We start from the raw sequence: 20,941 nt of genomic DNA on the forward strand, positions 1-20,941 counted from the left end.
TTTACACTCTATAATAAAGTTTTTGTTTTTTTTTTTTAAATATATTTTTTTGGGCGCCCTTTGCATTTGTTTATAGTCATTGTCAGCGTTATTTAAGCGTTGACAGTTTTCGAAAATTGTTTTTTTTGCCGTGGCCAAAAAAAATGGAAATGTGGCAGGCGGCAACTTTGTCGCCGGCGATTGTCTGTCTGCCAACTTGCAGGGGCCGGTAACAATTGCCATCGCCATCACCAGCACCACTGCCCCGCCTCCGCCCCGCCCCCGGTGGCGCCAGGGCCCCTGCCAATGCTTTCAGTGTGCCCCTGTGGGTGCCTGTGGCGCTTCGGGCTTTGTGGCATAAAGTCCTTTAATGCTCTAATCAAATTGTGGCTTCTTTTTGCCAGCTGCCTTGTCGACAACTTTGGCTGGTTGTTGTTGTCGTTTCCGCTCCCGTTTTTGTTGTTGGTGTTGTTGTTGTTGTTGTTGTTGTTGCTGTCATCATTGTTTTGGTTTCATTGACGCGTTTATTAAAATTACCGCGGCAAAGTTTCACGGCAGCATTTTTTATTTTTAATAACAGTAGCGAGCAGCTTGAGCCGGCTTCTTAGTTAATTTGTTTTTCTACTACCTACTAAAAATATATCATTCAGGGGTGTGGGGATAGCGCCTTGTTAGGTTAGGCTAATTTAATTTGCAACCTTGCCCGGCTTAAGGTATTTTTTGTTTTTAGGTTCTGTTTGCGTTTTGAAAGACTATTTTTTGGGATAAATATACGCACAAGATTTATTTTGAATTCATATATTTTCATGACTTTAACTTTGTGTCGAGTTATAAATAAAATATGTTAAAATATGTTCAACAAATGGATGTAAACACGTTTTATCATTTTTTTTGTTATTTAATTTTGTGGTCAATCGATTCGAAGTCTGTATATACCTTAAGAATAAATTCAAATTAAGTTTGGGGTAACAAGCTCTTATAATCTTCGAGCTATGTATAAAAAACTGGAAGCGATTACTTTAATATTATGAAAATGCTATTGGAGATAAAAACCTTATCTTTAAATTATTTGGAGTACGACATGTTCTCACAGAAAATTAGAAGGACATTGCTAGATCGATTCAGCGATCGGAGACGTATTAATTTGCCTGTTGCAAACATTTTAACAAAACAATTTACCCTTATTTTACACTGGGTATGAAAAGGATGTTGCAATTAATAATCGAGATTCAGCCTGTATTAAACTGTCTGTTTAAACAATGTTAATTTAATTTATTAATATTTTCTGTCCCTCCCGCCACTTAATTCGAAATCAGGTCAAATGCAAATTGACAGGTGCTCAATGACAAACAAACATTTGACAGTTAAATGAGCCGAATAAAGCACATTTGTTACATATAAATTTACATAAATACATACAAATACACGCACATATATCTATTTATATATGCATGTTGTTGGTGAAAAATTGAGCATACGCAACGTGTGCCGGCCACAGATCTGATGCTTATGTACTTGAGCGCAACGCTAAGCGACAAGAGCAAAGCACACATACACTTACACAGACACACAGACACACACATACACACACCTTAACAGCTATGCTCGAATCTAAGTTAATTACTTAATGTCTTTGTAATGCACAGGCATTTAAATAATTAACAAACATTTCATTGACTGGCGCAAGTGACACACACACACACACACACACACACACACACAGTCACACACACAGCCTCTTAAAGCCACTCTCAGTTCATGGCACAGTTTGTTGGCCTTTTGAAATATTTATTTATACGCCTTGCGCAACAGTCGGCTGTTGTGTTTTTTTTTCTGCGCCTGCATTTGCATAAATGCATAATTTTCCACACACACACACACACACTCGCACACATACATGCACACACATGCTTGTAAATCGTTTGTTATTTTTTTGTTATTTGCCTTTTACGCGTTTTCGTCGCTTTTATTGCCACCCGCCCGCACCGCACGCACGTACGAACGCACGCACATACCGTGTCACACAACAGTTGCCGTCTAACTGACGCGCCACGGCTTTGGCCACGGCCGGCTGGCAACTTTTGATGCGGCTGCTGCGGCAGCGACGTCAGCAAGCCAAGTCGCCGATATGTAAAATCCCTGTCCTGGATTCCTTTGCGGTGTTCGTGTGTGGCCGCTGGCGCTGACGCCGACGCTGACGTCCAAAGAGCGTCAAATGGCAGCTCATTGATGCCGGTCGGCACACAGAGATGCTGCGAGGCGGCTGCCGCTTCTCTTTTGGCTTCGTTTTCGGCTCGTCTTCGGCTGCTGGCGTTGCACGAGCATCGTGGGAGTGCTTCGAAGAGAGAGCGTCGTCTGTTTTTGGGCGCGCCTTGGTTGTGTGTTGTGTACTTCCCTTAAGAGCGCCGCTATCAGCAGTTACTGCCGTTTGTCGCTTTGTGGCTCTGTAAACAAACATAGTGTTACTGTTACTGTTAGTACTAACAGCGAGTGGAGAGTTTTAACACTGCCGCCAAGTTTATCAGTCGAGTTTCTTTTACAAGTTTTTAGAACTGTTATTGAGAATAACGATATTATAGATTATGAAGCATTTTCATCATTACATTCCTTTTAATCACGATATATATGCATATTTATACGAATTAATATCAGCTAGACATAAATGAGTCATAACAGCAATCTATCATCTCTATATGAAAATAGCAAAATATTAATAAGTCGGTATATCAACATATCAAAAATATATCAATATATCAATATATTTATATTTAATATATCAATATATCAATATTACAATATATCAATATATCAATATATCAAAATAAGTAGCAATATATTTATATATCAAAATAAGCATCAATATATTTATATATCAATATATATTGAGCAGAACTGAAAAGAAACGCATATGCTCTATTACAAGATTCTCACTTATTCAAGTAAGGTTTAGAAAGCAAGTTTCCCTTTTATGCTAACTTTCTGCTTTCTTTTTGTTTTCAGTGGTATTCAGTCCATACAAAAGTTCGACGCTCGCCTTGTGATATTTGACTATAAAAGAATCATGAGTGTGAATTTACAGGTGAGTACTTAATTACAAATATATATGTGTTTACTGCGGGCATTCCCTGGCCTTGCCAATGATACGTATAAAATAAACTGGACAAAGAGCCAAACCTCGTGAAAATCGGATGAGAATTGAAGTATTGAGTGGGAGATTTCAACTATATAGGATATTTCAGCTTAAATTTTGTAACCAAGAATAGTTTTGCCAAATTTGGATGCCAAAGTGATCAAGTGGACAACCATGAACAAAAAGCCTAGTTTTTACGGTATGGGCTGTCAGTCAATTAATAAGTAAGTAATTCTGCCAGTCAGTCAGGACATACAATTTAATGTATAGGAAGCTAGATAGGAAGCTGAAATTTCACAGTAGTTATATAATGTAATGGAGGTGGAAGCTAAAAAATGTGTACAAAAATCTCGTGAAATTGGTGAAAGTTATTTGAGACATCGGTTGTATGTATGTTGATTATGTGTGTCTTGTGATAAAAATCTTACCGCCAAATAAAAAACTTTGGTTCGTTCAACCTTTGACCCGTATTTTCCCGTCTAAAGCGGTGGTTTTGAATATGCGATAAACAAAAAACGGGTGGAATTTTTTAAAATTTCTGGCACACGTATTTATAAGTTTTCGTTTTGAAAATAGGTCTAATTTTATTTTGTTCCTAAATAGAATAATGCGTGCTTGAAATGTCCTGAATTATTGATCTATTTTGTTTATCTTTTGCAATCTGCAAGTTTCTGTAAAAGAAATAATAAGAACATGTCACATTAAGTGGCAGAGCCGCAGTCGGCAACGGCCTTGTGCAGGCAAGTATGCAATTCCGAAATCCCAAGACTTTGGTTGTCATTCTTATTTCCGTGTTGTTGTTGTTGTTGGCGTCGCTGCAAATCCTATTAGCCCCATGCCCATCTTCAGGCGCAGTTCAGACAGCTCAGGCAGGCAGGCAAGTGAATAGAACGCAATGCAACAAGCGGAAATGTATTTTTCGGCTGAGGTTGCAAGAAAAGATATACAACTGCCAAGCCGCTTATCAAAAATTGGGTAGAAAGAACTAAAAAAATACAGGAAACAACAAAAAGAACATGGAAATAGAAATAAAATTAGTACACTGCAAACTCAGTTGCAGTTTTCATTTGTTGTCCAGAGGCAGACAAAGGTGAGCAGCAAATCGCAACTGGTTTATCAGTCACTCACAGGGACGCAGATGGAGCTGCCAGCCAGGCAAACGAGTATTTGCCATTACAATGGCAGCAACTAGACAACAGTTGCAACCTGCTTCCTATGTGCCATCACCTTCCACCAGCCCCGACCTTAATGTCTGAGTTGATTTCAATGCTTCGTAGCGGCTTTTTCTGGCTATGTCAGGTCGCCACCAAGACCATATTACCTTAAACGGAATATCCTTTTTATATTCGTGTAGAGGCTTTTGTTTTGCTTCGACTTAGAGCTGGCGTTATCCCGGATATATATAAATTACGAAGCCTTCATTGGAATGATCGAGGAAAAGTTTTCTTTTTGTGTGAAAAACATATATTAGACATATTTATAAAAAGAATTGGTCCAAAAATCAGATTTTGCACAGACAACTTATTAATCTATCAAGATAGACATACAACTTGGATATGTCCAATCGGATTACTCCTCCCATGGGAATATTCGTTCAAAAGAGTATAAAAGTATTTTATTATCCGTCTTGTTTTCAATTGTATTGAAGATAAATTCTATAAAATCCATTGCAAACGAAAAGTTTCTAGAAGACTTCAGATATAGAATAATTAATCTAATTTACTTGTCCATCAAAATGAATCAACAATTGTCAATTTCTGTAAACATGCAACTTTTATTGCAATAAGCAGTTTTTTGAACCAGTTGGCATATTTCGTCCCGTTTCTTTTCTTAGTGTAAGTCGTGACTACCACAATTGTTTATCGCACAATTTTCTTCTAAAAATTGCGTCTTTCCTTGACGCTAACAAAATAAATGAATCCAAATTAATTTTGCTGGAAATCAATAAAGATTAAAGTTGCTTAATGAGGCCGCGAATAGCATCAGGCCAGGCTAGTCTGTTGCCCTGATTTAAGCTGATGTTAATTTCCGAATAATTAATACAACTATTTTTTCGTTTTTGGTTAAATTGCTGCATTCTGTTCATGGGACCGTGACAGGGAATTAAATGCAAATATTTAATCATATTATTCAATTAAATGCAATTCCTTTTTTTTCTACAGCCAAAAGGATTACGAGTGACCTCACGGGTGTTCACTATGTTTGGGGCATAATTTCATTAAAAGCTTTGCCTACAGTTGCCGTAATTAATAAACACCAGATAAATACATTTATTTATATTGTATTGCATTTTTGACAATGGCTTGAAATCTGTTGCAGTTTAATTTTTATAAAGGGATATATAGTATTAGGCGAAGAATTTGATAATTTTAATCGTACATTTATTTGCGGCATTGCCAGATGAGGCAAGTTCAGCTTGGTTAGCATTGCCACGTTGCAATTGATATATTTAATGCACATTACAAAATATTACAGTATACTCCAGTATAAATCTAGTCATCTAGCTGACGGCCAGTTTGCCGACCAAGAAAGTCAACATTCAAATTTTAAATATTTAGAGATATTCCAGCACGAATTTGAATAACTGAAATTAAAAAAGCAATATTTTACATTACTTTGCAGTAAGGTTACTTTATGTATCGCAATATAGCGTGTGCATCATTTTTCAATTAAATGGCTTTTAAACTACAGTTGAAGAGTTATTGAATTTGTCAATACAAAACTTTTCATTTCAAAATAATTTTTACCATATTCCGATGATTCCTGATTCAAAAAACTATATTAGATGCAAGCCTTCGCTTTTAATATCTGTGAATAAACGAACAAGTTGTGGTATTTTAGGTAAAAATACCAAAAGTCGAATAAAAATGTGTAGAATATGTAGTTTCTCAAACTGAAATCTGCCTCATTTCTGCTCCATTTTTATTTACGTTTGTTTCAGCAAGCATTTATTTTTGTCAAAAGTAAATTTAAGCCCTTACATTTGTCGTTTGTCAAAGGTGTGTGTATGAGTGTGTTGACCAGATATGTGAATTGAACTATTTAAAAATTGATTAAAATTTGGCCAAGAATGTCTATGTTAAATGCGATGAGATGCAGAATAAATAGCCGCAAGAATTGCACTTATTCTCTCGAAACTGCAATTTCTTGTGTGTATCTGAGTGTGTGTGTGTGTGTGCGATTTTGCGCCCAAGTTGTTGGCAAGCTGCAAACGCGACACGTGAGTTTTTTTCCGTTTTGCGACGGGTGCATGACTAAAGCAACTAATGGCATACACACACACTTGCACACTCACACGTGACACGTGTTTTGACTGCAACAAATATGCTAAAAATGTTATGCCAAAAGCCAGCGAGCAACAACAATTGCATTAGCAACAGCAACAGCAGCAGCCGCAACAACACCAACAACGACAAACTCTTGAGTTTTTTGCATTTTACGGGGCCTAGCGCCGCGAAGCTGCTAAACTTGGCACCGTTTGTTGCCATTTGCGAGAATGTGCGCAAGTATTTTAAAAATGTATTTTTCTAGGATGGCAGCCTTACATTTTGGGACACGTCGAACGTGCTGGCCCAAATGCTCAGCGCTGGCTGGAGCGAGCGCAAATAAGTATGCTACACCTTTTGTTGTTGGGCCAGGCACGAGTTTGAAGTCTGTGTGTGAGCGTGTGTGTGTGTTGGCGCGGGTGCCATTTTGTTTCCCAGAGGGTTAATGTATCTGCAGCAAGGTTGCAGCTCATGTGTGGCAAGTTGCTTAAATTTCTAAGCTCAACCTGCAAGTTGCGTTTTTCACGACTTTTGGCATTCTTCTTGATATTTTTGTAGTTATTTTTTGGTCGATTTTATGAACTTCCCGCGACTTTGGCCGCTTAACTTTGTTGGCTGCGGCTCATTATGCAGAGGACAAGCGACAGACGGACCGAGAGTTGCGGCCACTACTTGGCAAGCAAACGGTCTAAAGTTTCCATTTGCAACATTTCCAAGCAAATGCTCATAAATAAACACAGCAGCAGCGATCACGAGTGGACAGCGACGGGCGCGTATCGTGTTTCTTTCTTAACAAGACATGGATGAGCACGAGCACGAAAGTACATTTCAGTATTTGGCTATATGAACTTGGCTTTGAAAACATTTTTTAATATAAAAAACTATTTTTATTTTATTACAATAAGGAAACAATTAACCATTTTAAGATCCAGCGAAAATTCGTACAAAAAACTTTTTTGAAAGCTTTTATTGACGTTAAGCGAATGACAAACAACATTGACAACATCTTAAAAGCTGGAATATTAAAAAAATATTGGTATCATTTAATTTAATTATAATTAATTATATTTATTTAATAATTATAAGAAATTATTTGAAACATTAAATTAAATTTAATTTAAACATTATATTTAATTTAATGTTTTAAATTTTTTTTAGAAACAATAAGCAATGTAATATATTTTATGTATATTATTGTTGTTTATTTATTTAATAAGTAACGTGCTTGCGTTCCTTTAATGAGTATGCATAAAAATCTATTATTTCAGCACGCTTTAAATTCGATTTTTTAACACAAAGATATCGTGCTTTGTGCGTATCACGAATAGGCACACAACACGCGCTCAGCTCTATTAGGTACCAGGCTGCCGCTACGACCCGTAGGCGTGCAACAAAAGGGCGGCCGGGCACCGGCACAATGGGCGAGTTTATTAAAAATTTGAGCGCGCGCCTCACTCGCTTGTATTTTATTGTTGTTTTTGCTTATATTTTGTGTGTTTTTTTTTTTTATTTTTTTTTTGCGTTGCCTGTGTTTCACTTCAGTTTTTTTTTTTTTTTTGTATTTCGTGCCACTTGGCCATCGCTACATGCACTTGAGTTTCATTTGGTTGTTTCGGCAATGGTTTGAGGCTCTGGCAGAGTACCAGGAGTAACAGGAGAGTACTAGGAGCACCCAGAGTACCAGCCAATGTCAGGGAGTGCATTAAGCATTGTAGTGCCTCGAAAAAGTTTTATGTACATTGCGAGAGCGCCAAAAGAAAACCGCAAACACAATATAAAGTCGAATATTTTTTTTGCTATAGCTGCAGCCAACGAGGTTATTATTATTATTTTTGTTATTGTTGTTGTTCTAGTTGTTGTAGTGGTTGCCCGGCCGAGCAAGTAGTTCACTTTGTTAAATTATGTGCGGTATTTGTATGCACATTTATTTGCTCAAGGAGAAACAGCAGCAGCTGCTTAGCTCAACAATTCAATATGCACAGGTGTTTATTAATTGTGATGGCCAGCCACAAGGACTCTTGCTGGCAGAGGACGTCAACTATAATATTTAATAATAAATAGATATACTTCTTTATTGAGTAGCAGTTTTCCGTTTACCTTAATTATTTATTGCAACTGAAATCAATTTGAGCTTCCATTAATTTATGTGAATAATTAGTGAATGCTTCTAATTATTATTAATTTAAGGCAGTTAAAATATTTTAAACACATCGATTTGGTCGTGCCTTTGTGGCATGCTAAGTGAAGTAGAATAAAATTTCTAAAATATTTTAAGATAAATATTTTTATTAAGTGTTTTTTTGTATAGTTTTTTGCTGCTACTTGGTATTTTTGCTACATTTATCATAATCCTCAATTTTGAATAAATATAAGTTTTGCCATTTAATTACACACAACAACTTTCATTAAATTAGGGATTACCTAATTAAAACTTTTTCGTTTTGCTGGGTTGAGGAAATGTTCCCAAATGCGACCCAAATATAGATTCAAATACAGTAACATATATAGATACAAATAGAGATAGAAATACTGATACGGATACAGATACAGATACAGATACAGATACAGATACAGATACAGATACAGATACAGATACAGATACAGATACAGATACAGATACAGATACAGATACAGATACAGATACAGATACAGATACAGATACAGATACAGATACAGATACAGATACAGATACAGATACAGATACAGATACAGATACAGATACAGATACAGATACAGATACAGATACAGATACAGATACAGATACAGATACAGATACAGATACAGATACAGATACAGATACAGATACAGATACAGATACAGATACAGATACAGATACAGATACAGATACAGATACAGATACAGATACAGATACAGATACAGATACAGATACAGATACAGATACAGATACAGATACAGATACAGATACAGATACAGATACAGATACAGATACAGATACAGATACAGATACAGATACAGATACAGATACAGATACAGATACAGATACAGATACAGATACAGATAAGATACAGATACAGATACAGATACAGATACAGATACAGATACAGATACAGATACAGATACAGATACAGATACAGATACAGATACAGATACAGATACAGATACAGATACAGATACAGATACAGATACAGATACAGATACAGATACAGATACAGATACAGATACAGATACAGATACAGATACAGATACAGATACAGATACAGATACAGATACAGATACAGATACAGATACAGATACAGATACAGATACAGATACAGATACAGATACAGATACAGATACAGATACAGATACAGATACAGATACAGATACAGATACAGATACAGATACAGATACAGATACAGATACAGATAGATACAGATACAGATACAGATACAGATACAGATACAGATACAGATACAGATACAGATACAGATACAGATCAGATACAGATACAGATACAGATACAGATACAGATACAGATACAGATACAGATACAGATACAGATACAGATACAGATACAGATACAGATACAGATACAGATACAGATACAGATACAGATACAGATACAGATACAGATACAGATACAGATACAGATACAGATACAGATACAGATACAGATACAGATACAGATACAGATACAGATACAGATACAGATACAGATACAGATACAGATACAGATACAGATACAGATACAGATACAGATACAGATACAGATACAGATACAGATACAGATACAGATACAGATACAGATACAGATACAGATACAGATACAGATACAGATACAGATACAGATACAGATACAGATACAGATACAGATACAGATACAGATACAGATACAGATACAGATACAGATACAGATACAGATACAGATACAGATACAGATACAGATACAGATACAGATACAGATACAGATACAGATACAGATACAGATACAGATACAGATACAGATACAGATACAGATACAGATACAGATACAGATACAGATACAGATACAGATACAGATACAGATACAGATACAGATACAGATACAGATACAGATACAGATACAGATACAGATACAGATACAGATACAGATACAGATACAGATACAGATACAGATACAGATACAGATACAGATACAGATACAGATACAGATACAGATACAGATACAGATACAGATACAGATACAGATACAGATACAGATACAGATACAGATACAGATACAGATACAGATACAGATACAGATACAGATACAGATACAGATACAGATACAGATACAGATACAGATACAGATACAGATACAGATACAGATACAGATACAGATACAGATACAGATACAGATACAGATACAGATACAGATACAGATACAGATACAGATACAGATACAGATACAGATACAGATACAGATACAGATACAGATACAGATACAGATACAGATACAGATACAGATACAGATACAGATACAGATACAGATACAGATACAGATACAGATACAGATACAGATACAGATACAGATACAGATACAGATACAGATACAGATACAGATACAGATACAGATACAGATACAGATACAGATACAGATACAGATACAGATACAGATACAGATACAGATACAGATACAGATACAGATACAGATACAGATACAGATACAGATACAGATACAGATACAGATACAGATACAGATACAGATACAGATACAGATACAGATACAGATACAGATACAGATACAGATACAGATACAGATACAGATACAGATACAGATACAGATACAGATACAGATACAGATACAGATACAGATACAGATACAGATACAGATACAGATACAGATACAGATACAGATACAGATACAGATACAGATACAGATACAGATACAGATACAGATACAGATACAGATACAGATACAGATACAGATACAGATACAGATACAGATACAGATACAGATACAGATACAGATACAGATACAGATACAGATACAGATACAGATACAGATACAGATACAGATACAGATACAGATACAGATACAGATACAGATACAGATACAGATACAGATACAGATACAGATACAGATACAGATACAGATACAGATACAGATACAGATACAGATACAGATACAGATACAGATACATGTGACGAGGAAGTTGCGCACTCGCGCAATGCCAAAACAAATGCGTGGCAAAATCTTAATTAACCCCAGGGTGCAGAGCATAAGCCAACACATTCACACACACATACGCACAACAACACTGTGTTACATGTGCGTATATGTATGTCCGTCTACTCACATAGTCACATTTAGCGCGCTGGCAGATGGGCGCTTTAAATGAATGAAACAAACCGAGCAAATAGAGTGTGTGAGTGTGTGTGTGTGCACATATTCATTTTGTATGTTACTCACTTTATTCTAACTCAAACACATGAACACACATACACACAGGGACATCGCTCCGCACCAATTTCGCTGCTTGGGAATTACATTAAGCGTCGGGCATAATAAATTATTCCGTATGATATGATTCTGGTACATGATAAGCGTTTGTAATTGTAAACTGTCAGTTAAATGAGTAAATGGGCGGGATGGGGCGTGGCGAGGGGCTAGGTAGCGCCGCGATTTAGAATTCTTAATATTTGTCTTGAGCTGGAAACTTGAACATTAGCGCGCGTAAATAAAAGTTGAGCGTCAATATTTGCCGGCAAGCTCACGCACATGCAGACGCACTCACTTGGATTTTGTGCACATAGATTTAAGTAGAGCACATGCCGCACACACACATACATAATTACTTCTAGACGCTAAAGCTGGGCGCTGCAAAGGGCGTTGACAAGTACGTGACTATAATCAACACGCGTTCGGCAATGTCAGAGTCAGAGCAGCAACCAAACCACGCCCATCTGGCCAGCCGACCTGACTCCACTCCCACCTCTCCCATTTCATCCACCCACTCCAGCCGCCTACAATGCTATTTGCTTTGAAATTAAAAAAGTTTGCGCTGTGCTCTGTTAGAATCGCCTTGATTTACATGTTAAATAATTTTTGTGCCCTCGTCCGGCGCTGGCGAAATTGTTGCAAACGCGTTGCATAAAAGCCAAATATGAGTTAGCTGCCTCCTTTGCTGTCCTGTTTACTGGCAGTAAATATATGCACTGCCTGTAACTGTATCCCTCTCTCTATGTTCGCAGCTCTGTCTCTGTCTCAGGCTATAGCTGCGCCTCCACCCGCTGTAAATTGACTCACGCGCATTTGGCAAATCAACAGCTCATTAAATCACGTAGCTAAAACTCCGCATTTCGAGCAGACAGAAAAGGCCTTAAAAGTTGTTCATGTAAAGCTGAATTTCGAATTCAATGTAGGACTGTGAAAAAAAATCTCGAGACTGCAAAAGATACGAAGGTGGCGGAGGTAGGGGCTTTAGATGGAATCATTTAAATAAAAAACTTTAAGCGCACAGAATAAAATATATCTATATCTATATCTATATCTATATCTATATCTATATCTATATCTATATCTATATCTATATCTATATCTATATCTATATCTATATCTATATCTATATCTATATCTATATCTATATCTATATCTATATCTATATCTATATCTAGATCTATATCTATATCGATATCTATATCTATATCTATATCTATATCTATATCTATATCTATATCTATATCTATATCTATATCTATATCTATATCTATATCTATATCTATATCTATATCTATATCTATATCTATATCTATATCTATATCTATATCTATATCTATATCTATATCTATATCTATATCTATATCTATATCTATATCTATATCTATATCTATATCTATATCTATATCTATATCTATATCTATATCTATATCTATATCTATATCTATATCTATATCTATATCTATATCTATATCTATATCTATATCTATATCTATATCTATATCTATATCTATATCTATATCTATATCTATATCTATATCTATATCTATATCTATATCTATATCTATATCTATATCTATATCTATATCTATATCTATATCTATATCTATATCTATATCTATATCTATATCTATATCTATATCTATATCTATATCTATATCTATATCTATATCTATATCTATATCTATATCTATATCTATATCTATATCTATATCTATATCTATATCTATATCTATATATATATCTATATCTATCTATATCTATATCTATCTATATCTATATCTATATCTATATCTATATCTATCTATATCTATATCTATATCTATATCTATATCTATATCTATCTATATCGATATCTATATCTATATCTATATCTATTCTATATCTATATCTATATCTATATCTATATCTATATCTATATCTATATCTATATCTATCTATATCTATATCTATATCTATCTATCTATATCTATATCTATATCTAATCTATATCTATATCTAATCTATATCTATATCTATATCTATATCTATATCTATATCTATATCTATATCTATATCTATATCTATATCTATATCTATATCTATATCTATATCTATATCTATATCTATATCTAATCTATATCTATATCTATATCTATATCTATATCTATATCTATATCTATATCTATATCTATATCTATACTATATCTATATCTTATATCTATATCTATATCTATATCTATATCTATATCTATATCTATATCTATATCTATATCATATCTATATCGAGATCTATATCTATATCGATAGCTATATCTATATCTATATCTATATCTATATCTATATCTATATCTATATCTATATCTATATCTATATCTATATCTATATCTATATCTATTCTATATCTATATCTATATCTATATCTATATCTATATCTATATCTATGTGTATTCTCGTTAACTGTCAAATTTATATGTATACTCGAGCTGACTGATACACATATTTTATAAAAATATGGAAAAGCTAGCGGCTTCCAATCGTAAATGTCGTGGGCGTGGTCAAGCCAATGGGCGTGGCTGGAGCAAGTTAAGCGATGCTGGCGAAGTGGACAGCAACGAGGGCAGTGATTATGGCAGTGATAATAGTTTCTCTAGCACGGTTGGACTTGGCATTAAGTCGGATATCAGCATTGAGCCGCAGGAGTTTAGCGGCGCCTACTTGGTACGTGGCAAGGAGGATTTGCTTCAATTGGTTACGCGCTGCTCTGCATCCACAGATGATGACTATGGCGAGGAGATGTTCTTGGCGGACTACAATGGAGACTGCTGCAAGTTTCGAGCCTGGTCACCCTATCAATCCAAGCTGGCAGCCGCCTTACTGAAGGGAATCGAATATATTCAGATATTTGAAGGTACCAAGGTGATGTATCTGGGTGCTGCGTCTGGTTGCTCGGTCTCGCATTTAGCGGACATTGTGGGCGAGGTGGGCATTGTGTATGCAGTCGAAACAAGTCCCTGGGCTAACAGCGAGCTTCTGGAACTAGCCAAGCGGCGGCACAATGTGGTGGCTATCACCGAGGACGTCACATTGCCATACAAATATCGCCGGATCGTAGTGGACAGTGTTGACTTTCTCTTCTGTGACACGCTGCATCATGAGCAGCTCCGCCTGCTGATCTTGCACGCGCGACACTACCTCCGACCTGGTGGACATTTTGCCATAATGCTACCCGGTGCGCAACAGGACTGCGTTAACGCAGTAAATCGCCTGCATGCCGAGCAGCTGGAAATTCTCGACCAGATCTCACTGCTGCCCTTTGTGCATGGCCAGGTAATGGCGGTGGGCATATATAATCCAACCATACACGAGCCGTTGATCGAATAGGATGAATGTATTTTGGTCTAGAAATGGAAACATTTTATTTTATATATTTCACTGAAAAATTTCTTCAAGAGTTTGCCTCGGGCTACAGATACCCTTTGAGACCGATTCGTATAAAATAAAATTTTGAAACAATGCAACGAAATGTTGTGCCCCAAAGTCAAAATGCACAAAGCGCGCTGTCGTGGATTTGCAGATTTTGCAGATTTGCCGTTGAAAGCAAATCAAATGTAGTCGCAGGACCCAACGTGTGGGCGGCGGGCGTGTGTGTGGACTGTGGGCGAGCGCAATGCAAAACAACTTAAAATGTCATATGAAATTTGTAGCGCTTGCTGATTGCGGGTGTTAAACAGGAAACGCGAGGGATGGGGCGGGAGGCGGTGTGGTTCGTATCCACTCACAAGCGCACATACTTGCAAAAGGACAGCGCGTAAATCCAGTCACGCTCACGCCCACTCTTCATGGGGTTCTGTGAAATGACAAAAAAACACAAAAACTTATACAGATTGCTCTACTCGGGATTGCCTGACTAGAAAATAGCCTGCACTGGGAATGTATTCTTGATTGACTTCGGTGTTTAAAGTAAAAAATTTCGCTGCTAAATTTGGCTACCATTACGAATTATTTAATTTACAATTTCCGGGAAATTGTGGAAAAATATCATAGAAGTCAAATATTCTTAATCTAATAAGTAAGCCTACGACGTGCCAAGTTTCTTGTATCTACAAAAATATGTTGAAAATCTTTAATTTGAGATATTTGGAAAATAGGAAATGTAAAACGAAAAGAAAATAACCTTATAGGTTTTAGCAAGTAAATGTATCAAATATAAAGTGCCTAGCTTTCATAATATCCGCGAACAGCTCGTTTATACAGAAGCACAGTTGGACACGGTGAATAGTGAAAAGATCGGGGATAGTTCCTTTTGTCTGTGAAATTTTCTTTCGTCTGTACAAAAACAAAATTCCCTTCTTACCGATTTTTTGGGTTCTGGGTATAACATACAGCTGAAGGCGAACGGAACGTGAAAAATAAAAACGAATGCGAAAAATCACAAATTCCGACAAAAAATCTTTAAATCCCATGGATTTATGCATTTTTACGTTGCATTTGCCGCTGCCGCATGTGGGTTGTCTAACGCTTGACAGCTCTTGCCGCGCCGCACCGCACCGCCTCCGCTGTGTGGCACGCCCATCGCCCACTTATGCTATGTATGTGTTTTTTGATAGTGCAAATGCGGGCAAAAGCAATGGCTGCTCGCAGTCGCAGTCGACGACATTCACGTTTATGTGATTTCTGCAGTTTGCCAACAGCGCCTCAAGGTGTCTCAGCGGAGGACTCCACTGCACCCGGTTGCATGCAGCTGTTACAGTGCATCGCAGAGTGCGATAGGCTGTTGCCAAAAAGGGTTACCTGATGCAGGCAGTAAGTAGGACGTGCTTGAGATGGGCGCGTGACACAATTCACGTGCTCGTCTTGAGAAATTAAAATATTGTAAATCTCATACAAATTATTTTTAGTAATGTGAAAATAGTCATTTATTGGTTTTTTATTAATTTAATTAAATATATACATTTTGACAGGCTATTCCGGTCTTTATGTGCCCGGTCAGTGATACTGTTAAGAAACGTAACTGAACGCTGTTAATGTAATTTTATATGGACAGTGTGTAAATTTTTTGTTGGCATGTGCTTTCTTCCTACTTTCTTGTTGAATGAAACTTGGCAAATAAAAGTTTGCTCATTTTAGGCACCAGCCTAATACAGTTGCCCTAAAACACAGAGCAGGCATTGATGACGTTGCCTTCGTTGGCACCGCCGCCGAAGTGTGTCTGCGTAAACGCTATCAGGAGCAGAACGAGGACGAGGACCAGGAGGAGGACAGCAGCAGTGGAAGCTCCGTTCGCCCGGCTTACCCACGGGCAGCCCACACTTAACGCCACCAAAAAAGTTCACACAATCGATTTGGAGTTGCCCCCAACTGCTGCTGCGACGATGTTTGGCATTGTTGTTGTTGTTGATTTTATGGCATGCTGCAAACTATCTGTCGCTTTTGTTTTACGATTCCTTTTGCGCTTGATGATCGTCACCGTTGCGGGCGTCGTTCTGGCTTTGCAGAATTCGTTTGGCTGTTCCCAGCCCCACCCGCGGCATCCAACTACCCCTGCCCTATCGCCCTATCCCGCTCTGATGCCTTCATCCCTGCCATCGCATGGCCGGCGGCGTAATCGTGTTGCTGTTTGCTGCATTGGATGTTTGTTTGTCTCCGCAATTCCAAACGAAGCCCCAGCCAGGATGCGAGGCAGCTGCGGTAGGTGCAGGGGATAGAAGGCGGTGCTGGATTTCATTGTTGGTTCTTTGCGGAGCGCTTTTTTCGCACTCTGCCGCTGCAATCTCGGTGTAATATTTTATTTTCAATTCGCATTTAGTGCAGCCGTGGCGGCCATGGCTGGTGTGGCTGGTGTGGCACGCTTGGGTTTGGGGCAACATCTAAGGGAAGAATAAATTGTATCTGACAATTGGCAATTGGCCTATCCGCCCGTTTGATAGTGCGACGGGCCCAGCTCCAAATAGGCAGCCAGCCAGCCAGCCAGGCAGTCAGACGGACGGTAGGACAGCCAGCAACGATAAGCACTAAAAGGGGGCATGCCAATAAATTGTGGGCGTGGCATGTGCTGGCTGAATTTTATGCTGAATCACGAATTGCATTAGACAGGGCACTCAGCCGCTCTGTGCGGTTGGCCCCGGCCAATTGGATTATCACATATCCTGAGCCACTGGCTGACACTTTTCATTACAATTTTGTGCGCTCGCACGTTGGACGCAGAAATGCGTGCAGCATGCTTTAAACAGTTCCATCAATGACAAAGCTGGGCAGAGATTGCTGATGGATAGGGTATTTGGGGGCAAGCGGGAAATCGTAGTAATCCAGCTGCACTGATAAATGTCAAATAAGCTTTGAGTGTTCTCTACTTCGCCAGCGCATGGTGCACGGCGTGAAATGCTTTTTAAGCACTTACACGGACTGCACACACACACACATACAAACACACAAATTCACGCACTCGCACACACACCGAGAATCAATGTAAATGTCGCTGTCGATGGCCATGCTCGACCATGTCGAGGGCGCATTACGAGCAAACAAAATTTTTGCTCTGTCAACTAAATGTCAGAAAAATGGCCGGCAATGGAACTCGCTGTGCTTCAGCTGCTCCTGCTGCTGCTGCTGTTGCTGCTGCTGCTGCTCCTTGATGCTGTCTCTGGCACGCACGCACTTGATCAATCATGTGAGGATGACGACGATGCTGACAAGTGTGTGTACTCACAGCTCTGCTGTTGGGCTGTGTTGTATTTGCATTGATGACAACTACATGTCCGCAACCGCAGCAGGCACCGCCTGATGACGTTTATGGAGCACCTGCGAGTTGCCAACAATTTGGCCAGCAGATTACGCTAAAATGTTGGCAATACTTCTAAGCTCCCATCGCCCCTTGCCATCTTTACGCAATCCATGTCCCTGACAACTGTCTGTCACCTTGCACACAGCGCATATTAATAAGCCCTTTGGCAGCACCATAACTAATGGCCTGCCATTCGTTTTAGCCAAGCAATCGATGGCCATTAACCAGCAGGCGGCAAGCCGTCCAAACCACTTCGAATACCACAAATACCAAATAAAAAAAAAAAAATGCACTAACAAAAAACGAAATCAAGTAAAGTTTATAGAAAACGTTTGTTTGAAAATGCTGTAGGAAATCCAAACAAATGTTTGTGCTTTTAACTGGGATTATCGAGCGCGATATTTATTGTGCATCATTTTTCTTAGGCCCAACTGTCGACTGGGGGGTCTTATAGAAGACAGAAGGAACGTGCGTCTGACCACAAACACAAATTAGGGCGTACAATAAGCAAATGCAAACAGCTTACAGATAAGTATCTCGGCATTAGTTATATTTTAAATATGTGTTTATCGATTAGTTGGTTAGATAAGCACTTGGTTTATATTAAATAAAAATAATTTAAATAATAAAGCTACATTCCCTGTACTTAGATGTCAAAAGCTTTATTGTGCTTCTGAAATGCTAAAATTTTCTGTTTTTTCTACCTGTCAAATTATCTTTTTTTTTAACATAAAGTTTTTTATCCCCTCCAGCTAGGGTAGTTTTTGCCTGCTTATAGGTCGGCTATATATATATAATAATATATGTATATGAATGAAATATATTAAAATATATAATATTTTAAATTAAATAATAAGTTAGTTAAAAAGAGAACAAATGAAAAGGGTGATGTTATGTTATTAAAAAAGGGTAAATAAATAAGTGTAAGTGAAGAGTTGGTTTAAAAAAAAAAACAAATTCTAACTCTTCTTAACTATATTTTTTTTCAAAATATATTAAATAAAAAGAAGGAGCTAAGGCTAGAATAGGAATGGGAAATGGTGGGAGATATTTTATCCGACCAGCTATATTTATTGCAATATTATTTGTGCAACCATGTCATAGTACTACTAACCAAACAACATATTTTGTTGGATTCAATGAAAAAAAAACACCAGTGCTTTTTCTTTTGAGAAACCCGCTTGCTTAATCGATTTTATATCGATTTGTTATCTTCCATCGAATTGACATAAGTCTGCAGACTGGAAAAACGCAATGCCTGGCAGATAGACACGAAGAAAATCAAATCATTTCGTGTGTTTCAACTGGAAACTATATTTACATTGAGTTACAAAGACTGTTAGATTGGATTTGGAAATAAAGTTGACCATTAGAACATCTTAAAACAGACAAACTTATGATGAACATAATGCATATATATACAAATCAAAAATAGAATCCTAAACGAATCATCTGCCTAATAATAAGCATTTGTACAACAGCCCATTTTTTACTCATTTCTAATTTGAAGAAAATATCCCACATAACAAGCTACTTAAATGTATCAACTTGTTGTGGAAGTGTTGTGGTAACATTTTAACCAGACATAAGATAGCTCTAAGTAATTGCAAGAGGATAAGCAGGCGTGGGATACGCATTCTGCGACAGGCAGTGCGCATAGGTCAGAAGTTGGCCTGATGCGTTAGACTCACAAAGACACACACATATACATACACACACACACACACATACACACCGTAAGCGCACGTGCACACAGATACATTGAAAATTAATTAAAACTCAAGTTGAAAGCATGTTAACAAGACTCTTGAAACAAAAAAGCTCTCAACAAAACAAATGTGGTGCGACTCCTGCTCCGACTTGTCCCGCCGCCAGCTGGCAAAGATGTGCGCATTACGCATACGCAGCATTGCCCGTGTGAAAAATACTATTGGGCCAAAAGCTAACAGAAAAGAAGAGAAATGCAAAGCCTGAGCTAGAAAAGAAAAGTCGTTTAGAAAGGGCAAAAGACCTTTGCCATTAAGGTAAACGTCGCCTTGTAGTGTGAGGCAAAGGGGACCGAATCCCGAATCCCTTGGACTTTGTTTTGACGCAACTTTATCAGACACCCAATTAAAAGGGCTTAATAACAATTAGAGCTAATAACACGCTTCAATTGTGCCAGCAATGCCAGCGGGCATATACCCAATGCCAAGGCTTAGCCACCCAATTCTCCCACGCCCAACATTTTATTTTTATTAGGTTTGCATTTTTTGTTGTTGTCTTTTCCTTTTTTTGTTTTTGTTTTTTTGTTTTTGCCATTTTGTGGGTAAGGCTTATGGCCCGGTTTTTTATGGGCTGCCATTTGGTTAGAACTGCGGTCGCAATTAAAGGAAAAACCACAGCAATTAGCAAATTGACAAGTG

At 37.5% G+C, this 20,941-nt stretch overlaps 1 protein-coding gene across 2 annotated transcripts; it reads left to right on the plus strand.

The window, feature by feature from the left end:
* The first annotated feature begins 14,212 nt into the window (after positions 1 to 14,212).
* LOC6632416 (rRNA 2'-O-methyltransferase fibrillarin) lies at positions 14,213 to 15,295 on the plus strand. Of its 2 annotated transcripts, XM_002056176.4 has the most exons (2): positions 14,331 to 14,473; positions 14,529 to 15,295. In XM_002056176.4, exon 2 carries the CDS (start codon positions 14,549 to 14,551, stop codon positions 15,134 to 15,136), a length of 588 nt encoding a protein of 195 aa, XP_002056212.2. In that variant the 5' UTR covers positions 14,331 to 14,473; positions 14,529 to 14,548; the 3' UTR covers positions 15,137 to 15,295. The 2 variants fall into 2 exon arrangements, with proteins under 2 accessions (XP_032289668.1, XP_002056212.2); XM_032433777.2 differs by having other exon boundaries at positions 14,213 to 15,295.
* Positions 15,296 to 20,941: the final 5,646 nt, after the last annotated feature.

This window comes from Drosophila virilis, chromosome 2, assembly GCF_030788295.1.
Source record: "Drosophila virilis strain 15010-1051.87 chromosome 2, Dvir_AGI_RSII-ME, whole genome shotgun sequence".
Classification (NCBI taxonomy): domain Eukaryota; kingdom Metazoa; phylum Arthropoda; class Insecta; order Diptera; family Drosophilidae; genus Drosophila; species Drosophila virilis.